Source organism: Gymnoscopelus microlampas (assembly GCF_963454915.1).
Source record: "Gymnoscopelus microlampas genome assembly, chromosome: 9".
NCBI lineage: Eukaryota > Metazoa > Chordata > Actinopteri > Myctophiformes > Myctophidae > Gymnoscopelus > Gymnoscopelus microlampas.
Genome location: NC_139946.1, coordinates 50,889,517 through 50,912,329, shown reverse-complemented (window position 1 = coordinate 50,912,329; position 22,813 = coordinate 50,889,517). Strand labels below are relative to the sequence as shown.

At 40.9% G+C, this 22,813-nt stretch overlaps 2 protein-coding genes across 2 annotated transcripts in view; one reads left to right on the top strand and one right to left on the bottom strand.

Annotated features, from left to right (window-relative positions):
* The window catches only part of LOC311051243 (NACHT, LRR and PYD domains-containing protein 3-like), a 380,092-nt gene that overhangs the window by 121,340 nt on the left and 235,939 nt on the right, over nt 1-22,813 (bottom strand). The window lies entirely within an intron of this gene.
* Nucleotides 9,040-15,338, top strand: LOC311052451 (uncharacterized protein; the record flags this gene model as incomplete). Its single annotated transcript, XM_084067411.1, has 8 exons — nt 9,040-9,046; nt 9,164-9,439; nt 9,576-9,830; nt 10,707-10,820; nt 12,210-12,386; nt 13,452-13,502; nt 13,801-13,851; nt 15,268-15,338. 8 exons carry the CDS (start codon nt 9,040-9,042, stop codon nt 15,336-15,338), a joined length of 1,002 nt encoding a protein of 333 aa, XP_083923537.1.

Below are 22,813 nucleotides of genomic sequence, written 5' to 3'. Positions count from 1 at the left end.
CATTAACATACACCAGTCTACACAGTCAGCAAGCCAGCCTAGCCAGGCGCTCCTAATATAATTCCCTTGTAAGTAAGTAAGTAAGTGTGTGCGTGTGTGTGTGTGTGCGCGTGTGTGTGTGTGTGTGTGTGTGTGTGTGTGTGTGTGTGTGTGTGTGTGTGTGTGTGTGTGTGTGTGTGTGTGTGTGTGTGTGTGTGTGTGTGCGCGTGTGCGTGTGTGCGCGTGTGCGTGTGTGTGTGTGTGTGTCTCTCTATATGTATGTATATATATATATACACACACACACACACACACACACACACACACACACACGTGTACGCGCGCGTGTGAGAGAGAGAGAGAGAGACAGACAGACAGACAGACAGACAGACAGAGAGAGAGAGACACACACACACACACACACACACACACACACACACACACACACACACACACACACACACACACACACACACACAAACACACACACTATATTACCACTCATAGGCCTATGGATCGTATTTTGTGTGTCCAGTTAAACGCAGCCATATAAAACCTCATTATCAGATAAAACTGTCACATTAACTGCCTGACAGATTTATAATTACAATAACAGAGTCTGCACACTGGATTATGGTCCCATAGTGATTTTTTTTATAAATTACCAGTGGTGTAAAGTAACTAAGTACATGTACTCAAGTACTGTACTTTTACAATTTGGAGGTCTTTTTTTACTTTACTGGAGTATTTCCCATTTTCATTACTTTTACTTCTAGTTGATATCAATGGTAGCGGCTACACCAGGCGCGCGGATACGCGAGTCCCGCATACGCAGGCTTTAAAATAGGACTGGATCTAAAAGTGCGTGTGTGCATGTGTGCGTATATGCGCGTGTGTGCGAAAAAAAGTATGGTGTGTTTCCAGAGTCATGCGCTGCTCGATCGCGCCTCATTGTTTATGCTACCCAAAATAACAGATCTGTAAGCTGTCGACACGACATGACGCAGCGCGTTGATAGCTTGTATGTCTGTTATTTTGGGTAGGTAGGCGACGCACAAACGCATCGCAGCAATGTGTCTGGGTTTGAGAGGCTATGATTGATGTAAACTTAAAGTGTAGCTCTGTTCGGGATTATTGAACAAAGGTGGATGATGAAAGATAACGGGACAATATGGATGTAGCCTAAGTTAACTGTCACTTCAGAGGAAACTATGGAGCTACTTTAGAGATGTTTACACACCCCTGGAATCCATTAGAATGGTGGAAATAGAACAATAACAGGCCAACGTGAGTACATAGACCTTTCCTAAAACTGGCCAATTTATTAGAGCCATATGTCTGTGTACCACCGCCCAGCCCTGTGGTCAACCAGCTGGAGGTCCATGGCATGCCTGTAGGAGCGGTGTTGCAACATGATGTAATTAATTATTTGGGAGCAGCCGGTGTGTACCAATAGTATAAATATTTTAAATGGCTTTCATATACTATTCCGGATCTGACTAATATGACAAGCTTATTGTGAACACAATAGGCTACAAATTAATATAAAAATGTATTTGGATAAAAAAGAAGAAGAAGGAAAACACGCCCAATGTGGCTTATAATAATCAGACCAGGCAACAGTGCAGACAGGGAGATAGGCTAGAGCATATATTGGATCGGGGATGACGGCTAGCGCAGTCTTCTCTTAAAGGCAATGGCTTCTGGCACAGTGATTGGTTTGATTTGTGTAACGCCCAAACCACACCTATGCATAATGTAAGGGGTAGCTCAGGTGTTTGGCGGGTGAGGGGGGTACCAGAGAATACCAGAATTTGCGGGGAAACGCCTCTTGCCTAGTCCTAAATCAGTAATTAGCGGTTTAATTGAATTCACCATGGAATAGCGCCCTAAATGCCAACTTTTGCCAACCGAATACCAGTCTGTTGCAGTCTGAACTAGTCTGAAATAGAGTTTGTCAAGTTTAGGGTTTAGGGTTTACTGTCAATGTCTGGTGAGAACCACACATACTGTAGGTTTCAGGATGGTGTGTCAGGCTAGGAGAGGTGGGAAGTGCTATATAATATAATCTCTTGTTGGGAAACAATACATTTACCGGGGCAATTCTGAAAATGCCAGTAGGCCTATTAGGGTATAGAGTGATACCTCTGTCACACATGACAGAATGAGAATATGGTGGGGGAAACATTTTTTTGTAAATGTTTTATTGTATTTGTAGTGTTTTAAGAGACCAAGGACCACAATGAATCAAGAGAGTCAAAAAGGCTTTATTTGTCTCTCACTCATACAGGTAGAAGCAGTGGAAATGTTGGAAGGAGGGTAGTATGATATACCGTACACAATAAAATACTGGGTTTTAAAGACATTTTAAAGAAAGACGTTTTAAAAAAAATACAGTCCAGACCCACTCTCTAAGCACTAAAAGTAGTAAAAGGAACTTTAGCAGCAAATAACATTGAGAGGCAGCAGTATGTGCAATAAGGTGTGAGTCTTTTGTGTTTATCCTTGACTTTCTTGTTCCTGGGTTTTCTTTTAACCAAACGTCAAATCAAATCAACTTTGTTGTTAAACAGTTGTGAGATAGTCCTGATTTCATGCTGGTTTTGAAGTGGGTGTCAAATGAACCTATGCATGAACTTATCATGGTTAACTGGCTGAGATACTCACCACAAGTGACTTATTGTGGTTTACTGAATGAGATAAGATGTGAGGTTTATGGTCTAAATGCTCTCTATCAGATAAAACTACTCACTTCTACAAAGCTGTGGTATTCCTGTGTTAACTGGAACCTAACAGGTGTTCATGTTGTACATGGTACACATTAATAAACAAATTTGAGTGCAATAATCTATGAATAATGTAGAATTCATAGCACCTCATCATGTATTTTCTTATTGACTAACTAGTCTCGCCTCTATAAAAATGGCATAAAATGTTGTTTTCTTGCTGTTCTTCAAACTGTGGGAGAGAACGTTCCTTAATGTAAAAAAAAAAGCAGCACAAACTTAGAATTTAGCGGAGGAGAGCAGCTCATTTAGAAACTAACAAAACAAAAGTCTAAACCCAGCCAAACAAAATGTACACTATTAGTTTGATTTAAACATGCACATGACATAAATAAGGTATAAGTCAAAACGTTTAAAAACAAAGTGAAAGGCAACTCATACATCCACATGTATCATCCAATGACGCACCTACAGTACAAAGGTGTTTCTATGGTCATGTGACTTGGTGACTATGGTCATGTGACCACTTAAACCCTATATGGTTGACCGGAGTCCTTCAGGGCTCTATACTAGTGACTTTTCTGTTTTCGCTCTACATTAAATGTCAAGCTCCCAATGCGTGGCAGTAGACCTGCTGTTTTTGCTGAAGGTTTTCTCCAGAATACGGATGCTGGGGTTTAAGTGGACATTTTCCCACACTGGCAGAGAACATAAGGCGAGTGTTCCTTGGCTTAAAGGAGTAGTTCACCCCAAAAAAAATACTTATTTTCTATCAATTACACACCCCATGAAGCCTTGAATTCATGGATTTGTTTTTGTCGCATTCCTAAGCCAATAATTTGATGACCAGGTGTATTTCCAGTAGAAGACACAAAGAGTCTACTTTGTGTCTCCTACCGGATACATTAGCCGGTAGGAGACGGTATCAAATTATTGGCTTACTAATGCGACAAAAAAAAAAATCCATGAATTCAAGGCTTCATGGGGTGTGCAATTGATAGAAAAATAAGTATTTTTTTGGGTGAACTACTCCTTTAAGGGTCATGGGTGACACCAGAGAAGTACAAATAACGGATGATACTTACAGTTGTATCCATCAGTGGTCATCTTTTTTATTTTATTTTAATTTTTTTAAATGTATCCCACAATTTTGCAACCCCATTTTTTCACCCAGTGCCAATTGTCTAAGTAATTCTGGGCGCTACACTCCCTCTGCCAGCCTAGGGAGAGTCCAGAGCCGAGCTCATGCCTCCTTCAGTGCATGAGAGCTAACAAGCCTTCTTATCACCCGACAGGGGGGAGGTTCCCCTGTTGGACGTAGCACGTGGAAGGAACACGTTATTCCAACCAGTTCCTTTCCCCTCCATCAGGCACCCCGGCTGACCAGGGGGATGCAGTATAGAGACCAGGATTACATATTAAATATGTATTTGGCCACGGAACCCCATCTGAAATTATTTTGAGCCCATACAAGATTTATGATATTAAAATGTTTAAAAAATATTCGACATTTTTCTCAAGTTAGGGTTTGGCTTAGGGTCGCGACCTTATGCATTGCATAGCTTGTAGATCGACTATTTTCAAATAGCCAATGTATATAGGTTTTGAAGTGGTCAAAAACCTCACCTTAAGTATCATTGGTCTAGTACAAATCTTTCCTTTAATGTTGCTGCGCTAAAATCCACATGGTTGTCTGCATGTATCTGTTCTTCATCAGTTTACATCGTTTTATTACGCTATGCACGTTAGTTCTGTTCTGTAAACAAAGCCAAAGCAGTGGAGCGCAGAGCGGCCCGAATGTAACACGCATCTTTTTAGGTGTAATCAATGGATTTTCCCATGGAATTTACTCAAACTGCCATCCGGTAAGATTAAATAAATTCCTTATGTTTGATACATTATCTTATCACATCCTTGGTATGAAAACAATGTAAAACAGTTGCTTGAAATAAATATAATTGATTTAAGCTGAAAACGATTTGTTAATGCTGTTTTTTAGCAGTGTTACATTAGTAACTCATGCTGTTACAATTAGTCTCATATGCGCTTAAAATGTAACGTTGGAACAGCGTCCACTTTCGGTTTAATAACTCATGACCTGTTTTATCAATTGAAAAACTTTAAGGGAGTGGAGGGAAGGCCCGAGAGCGAACCGACCAGCCCATCCTCAAGCACAGCAGCAAAGGCCAGGTGTAGGACCAACGAGCATGGTGAAGCAGAGGGGAAGCGAGTGGAAGGCAGTAGAGGGGTTAAGTTGAGACTTACCCCTCTTCCGAGCTAAGTACCCCCTCTTGTGACACTTGACAGTGTGCAGCTATACTTGTTTAAATTCCATTATTTTAGTTCTTGTGTTTATTAGTTATTCAGCCCCACACAAAGGCTCCATTTTGGGACATTTAATTCATTTTGTTAACACTAGCCCTGGCCTGGTTTTGCATGCTTTTATATGCTGTTAAACTTATACTTTGTAGGTCTTATTTTTGTGTGTAGTGATTCTGAGTGTTGTAGACAGTAGGCTGTTGTGGGACAGTGTAAACTTATTGGAATTATTGTATTGACCCCTAAAGGAGACCCCCTAGGAGAAGGACGGAAGGCTGATAGGACCATATGGACATTGCCCTAGTAGAACTGTGATTACCTGAAAAATCCTGTTTTAATCCTTTTTTGTACATTTTCGCAATAAATCAGTTTTATTGCACACTTGCCTCTGTAGTTTTTACTCTGCTCAACCCATGGTTAAATAACCTGTTTGACGTAATTAGTTTCTGTGTACACTGATTTTGGTGGAGTCCTGGGCTCCATACTCCCAGGTGGCGTAGTCGGCTACTTTAAAATGTTGTTTATTTCAACCTCGCCAGTGCATATAAATACCAAATATTCTTCTAGCACAATGCTTGCTATCCTATACAGAGAGAAGAGTCAAAAAGCGCTTGTGCTTTAGCAGGGCCATGCAGAGACTACAGGAGGGGCTCAAATTACATCAAATGGGCACATCTACACCATACAGGGTCGTAAAATGTCACATAACCATATAACCTATTTGATGGTTATCCTTTGCAGTGTATTTCCTTTATTATGGCTTTTATTAACATTTTGTTGAAGAGAAAGCCAGCAGTTATCAAGACTGTTTGTATTTTCTAGAACAATACTCTAGGGGGTAGCCCAGAGCCAGAGCAAGGATATGAAAGAGCAAAAGGGTTTTTGAAAGAACACTTCCGCAGTGAAAACAGAATAGCAACAACCTATATGGGCAGATGGCCTGTTGTTAAAGGCAGTGATATTCAGGTGCCACAGGATTTTGCGCTATTCCTCAGTGGGTGGTGCCCTGCTATATAGTATACTGTACAAAACCTTCCATCAAACATGAGGCATGTCATAATAAAGTTGCCATATAAGTACAGCGGCTGAGGTTGTGTGGAGAATGGACAGATACATTTGAAACCCGATTTAAACGCTGTCCATTTTCATGCCAAAGTACACCAGCCAATTGCTGTGGAAAATATTGCTGTAGACTCTTGTTGCAGAAAGTTACAAAAGTGGTCCAAACTCCTGTCCCCAAAATTACTCAGAAAGAAGATTTCATAATCTCTGCAACATTTATAATAGTAGCTCAGTAGAGTTTTAACCTAGTTCACCAGAGGTTAATTCCACCTATTCACCTGATTTTCTTTAATATTATGAATTGTATTTATTAGACTATTGGTATTTATTCCCCAGAATGTCCTAAATGAATTCGCTCTTCATGAAACCTCATCATCAGCTCACCACTTCCTTCAGTGTAGCCTCCTCCCACCACAACACCACTGCATTGTCACTTCCTTTAGTGTATCCTCCTCCTCCAAACCATCAGCCAGTGACTCTATTATAACCGTCAGTAAGTCAGTCAGTTAGTGAGCAGCATCACAGGATGAAGTTAACATCACTCTACCCTCTAGTCTGTGAGTACAAACACACTTTACAATTATTGTATTCACTTATTTCATGTTATATTCATTTAATTCTACCTTGAGGATTAATTGTCAGTTAAGGTTTTGTAATGTTAAATATTGTCAGTTTGTTTATGTCCTTTTTATTACCGTGTCCGCAAACCAACAGTACAGTGCACATGGCTACTGTATGTGCACATTGCTGACCCGGCCTTTTAATTAAATTCTGCCACATCCAATACTGTACACAGTACAGGGTTGTTCCAGGCTGTTTATGCGCTGAATGGGTGACTTATGTTCACACTAACCACCTTTTATGAAGAAACAATGCTGTCTAGAGTGTAGCCTCTATGATGGCTACACTTCTGTGTTACTCTCATGTAAGATATGGTATTTTCTTTTCTTTTTTCTACCACATATTCTAAATTCTTAAATAAATGAACATAAATAAAAGTATTAAACATAAATAAATAATTAAACATAAATAAATGCCTAACATTTTTTATTTGAGGTATGAGGCATCCCCACATCTCTCCCCACAAAATATTAATTAATGAATTGCAATATGTTAATAACGATAAAGAAAACTTTATTGTCCATTAAATTGAACATCAAATTTAAATTTGCCTTTTGCACACTGGCATCTTGTTCAAAACGTACCATTCCTGCAAACTGTAGATGTCAATCTTAGCCAATCAGGATAGAATATGAAAAATCAAACATTTGTCTTGATCACATGCCTATAGAGATCATGTGTTACAATCTGCGTGAAATTTTGATAAATTCTAAAGGAGTAATAAATGCAGGGCAAAGGTTTTCCCTTGGCATCTAGGTGCACACACGTTTTACACATATCGGTGCAGTTATGTAAAAACACAAATCAGCCTGCTATAGCGCCACCATGAGGCTAATTTGAAAAAAATCAAGTGGCATCTCTTCCTCTGCCTAGTCCTAGTGGGAATTTCACGGAAATAGTAAGATATGTTCAAGATTTGAGGCATCTTGTTCAAAACGGAGCACTCTGCAAACTTTGGAAGACATTCTTAGCCAATCAGGATAATTATAATTATATATATAATATTAAGACAGGATACAGGGATCTTTGACAGGTGTCGCAAAGTGGTTAATGTATGTCTTGTAATAATAATCAAAATCTACAAAGTAACTAGCAGTCGTGGGAAAAGTACTCAAATGTTTTACTTAGGCCCCCTACACACTGCAAGATATTTGACCCAATGTGGCTGTCGGGGAGCTTTTTTGGTGTTCACCGTCAAAATCCCCGATTTGACGCAAGATCGGCCGTTTCTCGCCGAGGTGGTGCTTGTGCGGTGTGAAAGGCACGAGAAAATCCACCCCCGATAAATGCGATCGCCGAGACCTTCCCGACTGGATTTAGATTTCTAGCATGTTTGATATTTGGCTCTCTCGCCAACTGCAGATCCTACAGTATGAATGGGCTCGCGATCATTCTCCCAAAGGAGAGCCCTTCTCTGTTGCAGCCAGGTCATTATTTTTTTTATAGGTTGCAGGTTTGTGTGGGAATGATTTCCAAATTATATTAAATAAGTATTTTTAAATTCTTATTTATTCATTTATTATTCCTAATTAGTCCTAAATAACTCTTTGGGGGGGACCAATCAGATTTTTGGAGGGGACATGTCCCCTGCATTCACAGCGGGATTAACGCCCCTGGTCCTGGCGGAGACAATAATAGGCCTTAATCATACTGTTTTGTTAGGCAGAAGAGGAGGAGGGAAGCCTGTGTGTGCATGGGTGCGACCATCAGCACAGACGAGGAGCAGCTCTGTATTTATTTACAGGCATGATTGAACAGTGATGAAACGTGGTCCACGTCATAAGCACATTTTCAAAAAATATATATTCAACTTTAAAAAGCACTGTTCCACCAGAAAAGGCAAGCATTTGGACGTAGTTTGGTCATTTCTCATAGGGTTTGTAAAAATGTATTGCCTATTGTTTTTTTAAGGGACCATAGTTTCAACGCTACCTTGAGACCTGTTTCACTGTGTAATGTAAGTCAATGGGGAGAATATTTAGAATGATAATTGATCGATTACTTTGTATTGTATATAGCCAGACAATTGGAGATCTACGACCAAAGATGCGTCCCAAATTCAATTTAGGAGCTAAAACTGGATAGAAACAATTTGCTGATTTATTTTTGTGAGAATTTGTAAATAATGTGTAAGTATTTCCATACTATCATTATTCATTGTAATTATTCATAATGTGCAAACATACCTAAAATAATCTCTCTCTCTCTCTCTCTCTCTCTCTCTCTCTCTCTCTCTCTCTCTCTCTCTCTCTCTCTCTCTCTCTCTCTCTCTCTAGGGTTTCATTCTATGGTGATTGTCTCAACAGAAGAAGTTCCAAACAGTGGTGATGTTATGAGAGGTAAGTCTGTTATGTCTACTGACATTCACAGGGAACTGTAACAACAGATCTATTTTTAATTTGAACATACAGTATAATGCATCTATCATGAAATCAACTTTCTTCTCTCCCCCACAGCCTCTCTCAGACTCAGTCCTGACAGGTCTCTGTTCTTTAGATATGAGTCTGTCTTCCTGAGCTGTGAGGACAGACAGTCTAACTCTGTCTGGAGAGTGAAGAGGACGGACATCAAAAACATCACCTCAGAGTGTGGTGGTAATGGTGGTCCCTGGGGAAAGATGAACAACACAGGATGTCTTGTCAGGTCCATGCAGCCTTTTGACGGGGGAGTTTACTGGTGTGAGTCTTCAAAGGGAAAGAGCAACACTGTTAATATCACCGTCAGTGTGACTGGTACGTTCAGAAAATCACTTTGTTCTGTTTCTTTTTATTAAATTGTCTGTTAGAAGTGTATTTCACGATAAAACCTCATCATGTTGTTGAGATAGTGTTGTTCAGAGTGATGTAAATGTTATTTGTCATTGTTCAGCTGTGATCCTGGGGATGCCTGTACTTCCTGTGATGGGAGGAAGTGATGTCACTCTGCACTGCTTTTACCAAAACAAGACAACTGTTAAACCATCCTCTGACCGTCCAGCTGATTTCTATAAAGATGGATCCCTCATCAGCACTGAGTCTACAGGACAGATGACCATCCACAGTGTGAACAAGTCTGATGAAGGATTCTACAAGTGTCTCATCTCTGACCTTGGAGAGTCACCAGAGAGCTGGATGCATGTGAGAGGTGAGATCATTGTATCACAAACCCAGACTTAATTTGAGGAGTGATAAAAGGACTGAGAGGTTGTGCTGATTGGTCAGCTGCTGTCACATCAACCCTGGGGCTGATACGGCAGCTGACCAGTCAATGCAAGCCAGAGGTTATAGTGCAGTTGACAAATCACTGCAGCTAAAATAAAATGTAGGTCAACTGACACCGTAAGTGACCTCTGAGATAACATCGAGATGAACCACATCACACTGCAGGGAGTCCAGGGAAGTCCAGTGGGACCAAATCATTTCATTCGCCAGGGGGGATTTCTTGTTAAAAGTAATGTTAATCTATCGGCCTGGGGCTGTGTTTAGCGGCTTTGCCAATAAGGTAAGCAGGGCCATAAGTAAGGGTAATTCATGTAATGCAGTTGCATTGGGGCCTGTGGCAGTCTGTGGTCCGTTAAAAAAGGGGGGTAGGGTGGAACGTGGGCCCCTTAACAACTTAAGTCCTATATACTTTGTCGAATATTCAGCAAATTGCAGAAATGGGTGATTTACAAGCTCGCAACGTGCCGCGTCGCGATGTGTTGTGTACTTCAAAACTGTCACTTATATGCTCAAAGTATGGGCACAGTGTTGAAAGTGATTAACAAAGCAAACGTTTGAGAATATTCAGCAGAGGAAGGTGAAAAGGCGTTTTGATTAACTTTCTCAAGATGAATGTTTAGCAGACCCAGAGTCTACACGCACGCACACACGCATGTGTGATTTTCAATGATGCATCCTGCTTACTCTTTGCCTAAATACAAATTCTGCTGAGGCTGAATTGAAATGATTGCCATTTAAAATATGTTCACAGCTCTTAAAATGTGTTTAACAGGAATAGCTGTGTCATATTCTGCTTCAGATGTTCCGGCCTCCGAAGATAACAACCTCCCTCGATATGTCTATGCTCTGATGTTTGCTGGATTCTCCATCCTTCTAGTGATTCTAGGCCTGTGTCTCTGGAAGAAATGCCCAGGTATGTCATTATTCTCATTAATGTCCAGACAGCCATTTAGAGAAGCAGTAAAGGCCCCCCACTCACCGGCCCGACGTCGGTGTCGCTCACCCGACCGAACAAGCTCAGTCGAGGGGTGCGGATGAGGGGTAAAGCTCTCTGGCTCGCTGTTTACATTTGTTCAGCCCGAGCATAGTTCTGTCAACATGTGAAACTGCTGCTACACAACTGTACAGTATGTGCATAACAGAACTGACATCATTGAATGTATCCTATTTTGAAATTGGCTTAAAGGGGCTACACCATGAATTAAAAAAATATATATTATATATAAATATTGCCCCCTAATACGTTTTAAACAGGTTGTAAGCCTAAAAAACATCCAGATATTTTTTCTCACAATCTGACTGTCTGTCATTCCAAGCTTTTTCAGCTGCAATACCAAAACGTCCTATTCGGCAGGGGGGAGCTACTGAGCAGTTCTGTCTGGCCGTCGTCAATGCAAAATCCGTGCAAGTGACATCACTTGCACAGCCATTCTGAAATGGCCTGTTCAGACACGCCCATTCAGGAAATCCATGAAATGAGCATGAATGACTGAATGTTAAAAAAAAATATTTTTTTGGGTACAAGAGACACTGGGGAGCCCAAAAAATACTAAAAACCTAAAAAAAAATGAAATTCATGGTGTAGCCCCTTTAAGGGAGGACCGGCTGGCAGACTGCGGCTACGTCACTCTGACTCAGACATAACCATAAACAAACCCCATAGGCCCATATTGTAGATAGGCATGTCACGATGACAGACATAATATAACCATAAACAAACCCGATACACCATAGGCATGTCACTAAAACTCAGACCTAACCATAAGGTTTATGGTTATGTCTGAGTCATAGTGATCTCCATATATGCCTATATATGGGCATATCAGGTTTGTTTATGGCATAAACAAACCCAATATGCCTATATATAGGCATATATGGAGATCCGGTTGTCCAGAGCCACAGATGAAACCACTATGCAACCACTAAATCTATCTCCTCCCACATTTTTCTCAATTAACCAAACTTTGGCGCCACTGAATCTTCGGACTATCCTCCACAGACAATCAAGCCAAAGTTTTGAATTATCTTAAATTGAGCACACAAATGCCCTATCCAATTGCAGTGCAGCAGCTATATTCATATTTTTACTTTGACATGCACCAATTAAAATGTGAAAATACTTGGCTAGAGATTTTGATTAAAACAACAAACAAGCAAACAAACAATTACCTGATCATTTTGCCATTTTACATTACTTCAGAAATATTGCCTTACCTGCCAATTATCTGAAATTCTAAATTAAATGTAAAGTTATCATTTATATTTATAATTAAGAGTTGATGAAAGTATGTGTGTGCTGCAGGCTGTAGGACAGACAGACAGAGTGAAGATGTGACGTATGCTGACGTGAAAGTGAAGCATCCAGCTCAACACAAGAGGAGAGGTAGAGTCACTCCCAACAACACACTGACATCACTCACTTATTCTGTTGTTTACTTGTTGTTTCCATCTCTGTGTTTTACCATTATATCACCTGAGAGTCAAATGTTTTAACACTTCTTTTGTATTATTATTGTCTCCGCCAGGCCGAAAGGCATGGCCGAGACTATGTTGTGCACACTGTCCATCCGTCCGTCCGTCTGTATGTCCGTCCATGTGTCGGTATGTGTGTCTGTCCGTGACCCGAGTGTCCGTCACCCCCTCTGTGGACAGCTAATCTCCGGCACTGTTGGCTTGATTGCAGCGAAACTGTGCACACACACTCCCTGGATGCCAATTCAGAACCTCTGCCCCAAATTTTTCACATGGACCTGTTATAGCGCCACCAGGAGCCATCCTGATTGGTTAAGAAAGGCTTCCAAAGTTTGCAGGAGTGCTCCGTTTTGAACAAAATGCCTCAAATCATGAAAACATTATGCAATTTCCATGAAATTGTGCATGCACATTCTCACTAGAACGAGGAAGAAATGCCACTAGATTTTTTTAAAATCAGCCTCATGGTGGCGCTATAACAGACCAATTTGTGTGTTTACGTATAACTGCACCGATCTGTGTAAAACTTTGTATGTGCACTCCCTAGAGGCCAGGAAAACAACTGCATTTTCCACATCTGCCTTTTATAGCGCCACCAGGAGGCCGCCTTATGTAAAACACATTTTTGGATATTACTCTTACAGATTGTATCCAAATTTCACACAAATCGGTACACATGATATCTGTAGTCATGTGATCAAGACGGATCTGTTTGATTTTTCATATTCCATCCTGATTGGCTCAGATTGACATCTAAAGTTTGCAGGAGTGACCCGTTTTCAACAAAGTGCAGAAAATCATGAACGCAGCATCCGATTGAGGTGAAACTTTGCACGCACATTTGCAATACGTTGAGGAACAAATGCCACCCCTTTAACATTGCCCTATTATAGCGCCAGCAGGAGGCAGATTTTTGCGAAACATTTTTTTAATATTACTCCTACAAATGTTGTCCAAACATCACGCAAATCGGTACATATTATCTCTGATTGGCGAATTCCGAACATTGCTGGCCCACACTAACCTACCTGACCTGTGCTTTTTCGAGTTATTTTTTTCATTTGTTTTTCAGACCAGACCTCTGAAGGACAAGACATCTACTCGACTGTGAAGATAAACACAGGTCAGTCACATTGTACACAGCTATGTGTTGATGGCTTTTAATCAGAGATTCAGAACTCACTGTTTAGTCTGGTTTCATGACAGGAGAACCGTTCTAGTTAGTTTAAGCATTAGCCTGGCTTACATAAAGGAGAACACTCCTCCTCTGGGCTTAGGTATTAAGGCCCTGACAGATAATTGCATTGCAATTGTTAATCATTTGAACCAGACTTTCTGCACTGACCGGAATGGAATGAGGGAGGTCCCGTAAAAGAGAAAGTGCACTGCGCATATAACAGCCTTTTCTTATTTTTTCCCAGGTCAGGCCGCTTCAGGACATGACATCTACTCCACTGTTAAGAGAAACACAGGTCAGACACAATGTACACAGCTAATGTTGATGGCTTTTAACCAAAGACTCAGTCTTACAAGCCTGGTTTACCTAAAGCAGGGGTTCCCAAAGTAGGGGTCGCGACCCCACTTGGGGTCGCGGGAGACTGACGTGGGGTCGCGAAATTATTTTGGGTCATTAAAAAAAAAAAAAAAAAAAAAAACATTTTTTTTTTTTTTTTTTTTAAACTTTTTATTCAACAGAATGGATGAAATACCATCTAAAATGATCACAAATGGTACATTTTACCATTTTAACACATTACAAATGCGCACCGAACGTGCAAGTTTATGTGCATAAATGACCTCCAGGTTTAGGTGGGGTCGCGAGTCAATTTCCGCCTTATTTTGGGGTCGCGGGCTGAAAAGTTTGGGAACCCATGACCTAAAGGAGGAAACTTTTAGTCAGGGTCAGCGTAGGAGAGCGTAGGAGAGACAGAAAGTAGGAAAGCTGAGAGGGAGACAGTCACATGAAGTAATACTGTAGTTTCTCAGTTATGGAGATCGGTGAGAAGTCATGTAATGAACCACACAGAATAATGATTATATTGCAATATTCTATTATTTCAGAGGTAGACAGTTTGTCTAAGCACAAGCTATTGTTGAACATCAATATACAATGAGGAATGCTACAGTATGTACAAAACTCAGTTCTGCATAAGTATAACGTGACATACATTTTCATCACCACATTGTGGGAAGGAGCCACTACGCGGCCTTCCCCACAAATAGCAAGAGTTGGTGCTAGACCATCTGATTGATTGATTGTTTGTATTAGGATTCAGACGTCATCCCATGACAACATGATGCAATAAAGCCTGATGCAATAACGCACTACCTAGGTTTTGTATACTTTGAGTGCACACATCCACGGGTATGGAATAGTAATAATAAACTTTACAGAGCACTCATCGAAACATAAAAAAGAGGCACAACAATGGTTTGTTGTGGATGCCTTGATTGATTTGCCTTTTATTGTTTAATTGTTACAGGTGGAGATGTTTGAGTGAAGAAGAGAGGAGTTCAGTGTGTATGTTTACTGCTTGTTTGCCACACACAGCGCGCGCGCGTGCGCACACACGTACGCACGCACGCACGCACGCACGCACGCACGCACGCACGCACGCACGCACGCACGCACGCACGCACACACACACACACACACACACACACACACACACACACACACACACACGTCCACTACTACCACCACCACCACCACCACCACCACCATCATCATCTCATCTTTGTGAGTTTTGGAACAAATGGTAACTTTGTGTAAGTGGATATTTTTAGTGGCATCGAAATAACAAAGTGTGTAAAGAATGAGCATGAGCTCACTGATATAGATGTTCCATTCTGCACCATTAGCGGAAGTATGTGCTGTGGTATTTCAGATGAAAAACCACAACCTCTGCCCCCTGCTCCAAGCCTCAGAGTGAACACTCCCCACGTGATCACTGTTTGATGTCAGTGAGTGCATAGTATACAGGAAGAAATGAAAGACCATTATGAAAACCCAACTTTACTATTGACTATTAAAATTGTTAACATATTGTGTTCATAAGACTGCCATGATTCTGTCATAACCAACTGTCATGAACTGTTCTCATAATCAAATTATTGGCTTAGGAATGCGACAAAAACAAAAACAAATCCATGAATTCAAGGCTGAGTGTGTGTTTGTGTGCGTGCGTGCGTGTGTGTGTGTGCGTGTGCATGTGCGTGTTGTGTGTCCCCGAACCTTTGCATCTACAACCCCTAGATTATGGAACAATCTCCCCCCACTCTTAAAGGGTTAGTTCAGATTTTTTGAGTATTTTTTGTGGGAAATACTTACCATTAATGTAGTGGTTGCAAAGGTATTAATTGATTGCCCGAGTCCCGTGGTCAGAGTTATGGTCCGTTTCTGATAAATATGAAGTAGTTCCGGTAGATTAGTAGATTTGGTGGGGGCCGCTCATTAAAAATAAATTCATTAAAAATACTAGCGTCATTTGTATTGTTCACCTATTTCTACCATATAGAGAAAGTTTCGTTCAATTTCGACCCCTCTGTCACATGGTAATAATGTTTGTGTCCAGAATCACTACGCCGCGGCAGCCTACTCACGCACAAAATATATGACACAAAAAATAGTACCATGTGACAGAGGGGTCGAAATTGAACGAAACTTGTTCTATATGGTGGAAATAGGTCAACAATACAAATGATGCTAGTTTTTGTTTTTTTTAATGAGCGGCCCCCTCCAAATCTACTAATCTACCGGAACTACATTCATATTTATCAGAAACGGACCATAACTCTGACCACAGGACTCGGGCAATCAATTAATACCTTTGCAACCACTACATTAATGGTAAGTATTTCCTACAGAAAATACTCAAAAAATCTGAACTAACCCTTTAAGTGCTCTATCAACAGTTTAAAAAACGAGTTACATATTTTTGACTGTATGACTGTGTAAGTCGTTTGCGATTTGCTGTTTCTTTTTTATCGGTTGTTTGATTGTTGGTTGTTTTACTCATTTTCTTTTTGACAACTTTATTGATATGCTTTTATGTTTTCAAACCACAGTGTCTGTGAAAGGTGGTCTATAAATACAACCACCATCGTGATCTACCCAAGTAGTTCTGTGGAAGTTTGTATTTCTAGTGATATCGAAACTACTGGAAGAATTTCGGTTAACCATTGAGCTCACTAGATGTGGCATCCTGCATGAGGGGAAACATACGGAAAACCACAAACTCTGTCCTCTGTTCAGGCCTCACAAACTTGTCATAACCATTATTTGAAATCTGTCATTAACTGTTTGGTGTTTCAATTTAAAACAAGTTGTGCTTGCAAAATGTGATTATGTAAGGAATTTCATCTGTTAATGTGGCTCAAGACCATAATCACATGGTATGGAGCACAAACAGAACATATAATAGTTACAAAACGATGGCACACACGTTGCTAAATACAACAAATGTTACTTAAACAAAGAAAAGACATTATTGTGAACACCTAATTTACAATATATATATATATATATATATATATATATATATATATATATATATATATATATATAATTATTGCTAAATACCCTTTTCAATTATATTATTATAGCATAATACTATTATCATATTATGCTTATATTCAAACTAATCATGTAGCTATGTATCTTTGTAATAGCTAGTTCTATTAGTAATCTAATACTGTGCTGAAAAGCACAAACCACCCACCGCAGCATCAGATAAATTGACAGTATGAGTAAGAGAGGGAGGAGTATGAAATCCATCCATTCATCCTGACACATTGTAATTGAACCTGAGACTCAGTTTCCCAGGCGGCCTCTCCCATTCAGCTGTGGCCGTCCTGAAGAGTTTGAAGTTCATGGTTTATTGCTTGCTTGCTTTCTTGCTAAAAAGACAGAGACCACTAAACGTCTCAGCCTTGTGCGTCAACATCAGGGGGAAAATACACTGTGGTTTTCAGGTGTGAAAATGACCCACAGCCATCTGCTCCAGCCCTCAGTGTTAACACTCACTAAGTATTAACTGTTTAATGTTAGTGAGCTGAAGACAGGTAAGACAGGCAAAAGTCATTCTTATCTTTAGTGAGAGTGAGATAGTACAGGGGAAGAAATGAGAGAGCAAAAAATGAGAGAGCAAATGGAAACCCAACTTTTCTATTGGTTAAAGGTGGTTAAAGATGGTTATAACTCTGTCATAACCATCATGAAGTTGTCATTCAGACACAGTGTGACTCAGGGTTGTGACTTGGACTTCAATACTTATAGGAATGGAGACTTGACTCTGATACAGTGACTTAACTACAACATGTACTGAAGTAGTATAAGTAATGCCTATTTTGAGGCATTTGTACTGTAATATGGGTGGGTGAGCACACTCATTGAGTGACACTGATGAACAGACGCAGTGATTGACTGCATTGCTTTCAGGTGGGGAGTGAACACAGACATTATAAAAGAGTCAGTTGGACTTGGACACATCGGAGCACCACGTCTTGTGAAACGGCACTCAGGGGACGGGAGGGGCCGTTCGCAAGTGATAGTCTTGCCGACGGCGAAGATAGCTAGCGAGGGGGAGCTAGTTATATTGTGCGTTAGCAGGAGGGTAGACTATAACTACGGTCTCCTGTAGTTAGCCAGGTGGGAACTTAGTGAGTGTGCGTCACACTGCTCTGCCGATCTACAACTGTGCAAGTTGTCCAGCACAGTTGACTAAGCGCCGTCCGAGTTATATACCGATAGGGACAGAATCGTAAATAATATTGGTGGGGACTGCGTTTGCCCCACTCACTGCATTTTCCCCAACTGCCACTCAAAGTGACTACTGGCCAATCACAGTGCGTCTTTCCCGGGACTTAACCAGCTCTCATCTTCCGGTACACAAACGCACGACATTCCCAAAGCTGGCGTCGTCCAGCCAGTATGTCCCCGGGGAGTTGGACGGTGGCACAAGCTCCGACCCCGGGGGAGGGTCCCGCCGCCTGGCGAGTTAAGTACCCGTGCAGCAATATTTTATTGTTGCATACTATTGGTGAACATGATGAAAGCACTGTATGTAATAATTTATATCTGCAAAGTAACTAACCAATCAAATAATTGTAGTGGAGTAAGATTACAATCTTTGCCTTTTGAGATGTAGTGGAGTAGAAAGTATTGAAAATTGGAAATACTCCAGTAAAGCAAAGATACCTCAAATTGTACTTAAGTACAGTACTTGAGTAAATGTACTCAGTTAGCAATTTGGACCGCCTCTGGTTCTCTATTTCTTTATCATATTGTTCCTTTTTTAATGCATTTGACACAACAATATCACGGTCTAATAAATCCTGTCTTAACTGATGAACAGTTAAATGACTGAATTGATCGTTGCGTCTGTCATCTTGCCGTCATAGCACACTACAGCCCAAGACTATCAAAGCAAAGAGATGCGGGTAGGGACCTTTCTTTTCCCATAATGCTTTGCGCATACCCACAATGCAGTTGGGCATATCAAAGATGGCGGTATTTGCAAAACGGCTTATGGTATGGGTTAGTGTGTTGTTAATGTTTTATGTTAAAATTTGCGCGTGCCCCGCAACGCAGGGGGAGGCACCCATTTCAGATTCGCCCAGTCAACATTAGCAGGCAGGCTACGCAGGTGGTAACAGCTGCATACTTTCACTTTTTGTTGTCTGCCTGGACACCCGATGCCTACTACTGTAGCTTTCTGGTTTCCCAAGGACTGGCCGTTTCACTCATGATATAATTTCTCTTTCTTAACAGATACATGTGCCAGATAATCCCCTACTACAAAACACCAAGAGAGTAAAAAAATTAAAAAGTTTCAGTCATTCAGTCCGACTTCACTGCACCCCATTCCTGGCCACGCCCCCTACTTCAGCTCTGAGGACTTATATGGGCGCATATGGTCTGTAGTTCCGGTTGCCGTCACTCAAACAGCTGATTCTCGTATGATCAAATGTTTGTTTTACTTTTAAAGGGATTGTAGGCAACATTAAGCCTAAATTTAAAAAATATTTATATATATATATTTTGCATTTTCTCCCCTCTATCAGCCACTATATAATGATGCTGGGGTGTTTTCCTGCATTGAAATACAGTCCTCTTTCTGAAATCAGTATTTTCCCTACTGTTTATGTTTATGTCACGTTTGTCTAAATTAACGCACGCGTGTGTGCGTCCGTGCGCGTCCGTGCCCGTGTGAACTTTTTACTTTCGGTTTTAAAACGCTCTCAAACTTCGTTTTTGAGGCACAGAATTTACTTTTAAGATAGCGTGTGGATAGAATTTAGTTGTTTAACTTCATATATGTGGTCAGTTCCTATTTAAAAATAAAAATTCAGAGAACCGTAGGGGCGGGCAGTTCCGCGAATTGTATCCGCATAAGGCAACCTATTTTGGGCATAGCCCATTTAAAAAGTCCCCCCTGCGTCACCCCCTGGTGGTCGGGGAAATGAACTGCTGGAGGGGCGGTGTTTGACAACAGTTTTTACCCGCTTGCTTGCAGAGCTGCGGGTCTATATTCACTCTGACTCTGACCCGACATATTTCCCACATGTATTCGACACTTTTTTTGCGTGATTGGCTGTCGTTTAAGCCAATGGGATACGTTCCCATACTCTGAACGGACGGCCTCGTCCTCCCAAGCTATGGGACTAGACACGCCTCTGACTGCCCATGAAGACAGTCTTCTCGGGCTGGCTGATTTTCCAGAAGAGCTGAAATGAGCAATGAGCAAATGAAAAAAAACTTCTAAAATATTCTAAACCCACTATAGCAATCTGGTAATATCAGGCTACATATCACTTAAATGTCAGAGCTTAACTCGGCATGTAAATATGATATAAATGTGTTAATGTGAAGTGGATTCCTTCCAGCGCTAGCCGATTTTGGCTAATAGTAACAGCAACTAACTAACAGTTTTTAGCCAAACGCGGTCATGTCCGCTCTCCATTAGTTCTCGACGCAAGTCGCGTTATTACACCCGTAATTTTCATGTATTGTACATCCCACAATAAAATGTATTAACCATGTTATGGTGCTGTAATGTCTTTATATTTTCGCAACATAATACTGTCTTTCACACGGGAAAAAAACATCACTTCAGCATTTTCTTCTTCGTTGGTCTAAACAAAGACACGGTTGCCAGATTTATGAGAGAGAAATAAGCAACCAGGTCAATGAAAACAAGCCAAATATTTAAGTGACTATTAGGCTACATGAGCACTTTAAACCTATATGCATCGGCTATTTGAAAATAGACTATTTGGAAGTAGCCGATCTACAAGCTCACAACAAAATAATAACAAATAAAAAGCAACTACCAATATTTACAAGCAACTTTACAGAACACGAGGTCGCTTAAGATTAGTACACATGGCAACACTGTGTGTGTGTGTGTGTGTGTGTGTGTGTGTGTGTGTGTGTGTGTGTGTGTGTGTGTGTGTGTGTGTGTGTGTGTGTGTGTGTGTGTGAATGAAAAACAAGCGCCGAAACAAGCGTTTTTTTCCCAAACAAACACATTTACACTTGCGTGTGTGTCACCTACATTGTCAATCTATAGCCTATACCATTTTAAAGGTACGTGCCTTGTGATTAAAATGATGCAAACCATTCCAAGATTGATGATGCTTTTAGCATCAAAACTGACGCTAAAATCAGCGTGTTTCATGCTTCATTAAAATAGCAGATCTACAAGCTCACAACGCGTCGCCGCCTTGTGTGCTTGTAGATCTGCTCTTTTTCATTTTTTATTGAATACTTGAATTAGAAAAGACATTAATGAAACCAAATGGACCCATTTGGGTATTTTGTTCATGTAAGCCAGTAGTGGAAAGGGCAAACTTGCATGAAATTAAAAGACACGTTGTGAGCTTCACTTTTATAAAGGCTATGTGGTATCTGAAACCCACAGACTTCACTATGGTCTGGTAAAGGTTCTACTGCACTTTTCGTTAACACACACACACACACACACACACACACACACACACACACACACACACACACACACTTTATATTGGTAGCCAACCGATGAACCTCTCTGTGGAGTCCTTTCGGTTGCATTGGAATGGCTGAGATTTCATTTTAAAGACCACTTTTACATTTTGTGCTGCAGATTGGGGCAAAAAAAGCCTGCCGCAAGCGGGGATATTATGACTTGTCATATCTTGTTTTCTTTGATTATGTCTGAACTCGCCTACAATCCCTTTAACTGATAACGATCCCACACCCGTCTACATTACAAACTTGGGAGGACGATATGAGAATAATAATATCAGAAAAGGTTCATATATATCCAAAATCTGTCCCATGTGTCCTTCATCTTTATATGTGTCCTTTATCCTCATCTTGCGCTAATGCACACAACTGTTTCGCCAGGTTTTATTTGTGTTGTTTCTCATAAGCGTGCATCCGTTGTCCGTGAACAACACAGCCGTTCGCGTCATGACCACGTCATTTACTAGAAATGGCCTGATCTGCTGTAAAAAGCCCCCACCTCCGAGAGAGAGAGAGAGAGAGATAGAGAGAGTGTGTGTGTGTGTGTGTGTGTGTGTGTGTGTGTGTGTGTGTGTGTGTGTGTGTGTGTGTGTGTGTGTGTGTGTGTGTGCGTGCGTGCGTGCGTGCGTGCGTGTGTGTGAGTGAGTCATCTCTGGCACAAAATATTTTCAGAAGGGGTCCGTCCGTGGCGTGACTACAATATATCAATTTGGGGGTCCTTGCAGAAGGCGGCTTTCCTAAAAAGTGTCCTCCTTTCTGAGGTTCTGCGGGTGGCCACGTTACTAGCAGCACTAACGCTGGTTGTTGTTGCTGCTTTAAAAACAGTAGGCTATCACCAGCAGGTGCAGGGAGGGGGGGGCGAGGGAGGTGAAAAATGAAGCTAATTTCGGGTTTATTAATGATCTTCTTATTTTCCTCCTTCCTCCGTTTTTTTGCACCGCTATCAAAGCGTTTTTCATCATTTTTCACAATCGGCCGGTCTCACTTTCTGCGTCCTTCTCTCTTGCAGTCAGCCAGTGAGTAGTCTCGGAATCCCAGCCTTTTTTTTGTTTCTACTAGCCAGTGAGTGAGTGTGTAGTGTTTCCTCCGAGGTGGAAGCTCCAAGTAGTAACGGCTGCAACCTTGGATGACATGTCTGCAGATAAAGGCACCTCCCTACTCCTTAGTAGTGTAGTGTGAGCTTATTACGTGACTAGTGTTGCCATGTCCATTTATTATAAGCGACTTCTAAATGTTTTTTTCTGTTAAGTTGCTTGTAAATATTAAAACTTCAACATACTAATATTATATTAGTATGTTGAAGTTTTTGTTTAAATAACCCATGTATAGCCCAGGTTTAAAGTGCTCATGTGGCCGCTTCTTTTGGGCTTGTTTTCCTAGACCTGGTTGCTTATTTCTCTTTCAATCTGGCAACACTGAATGTG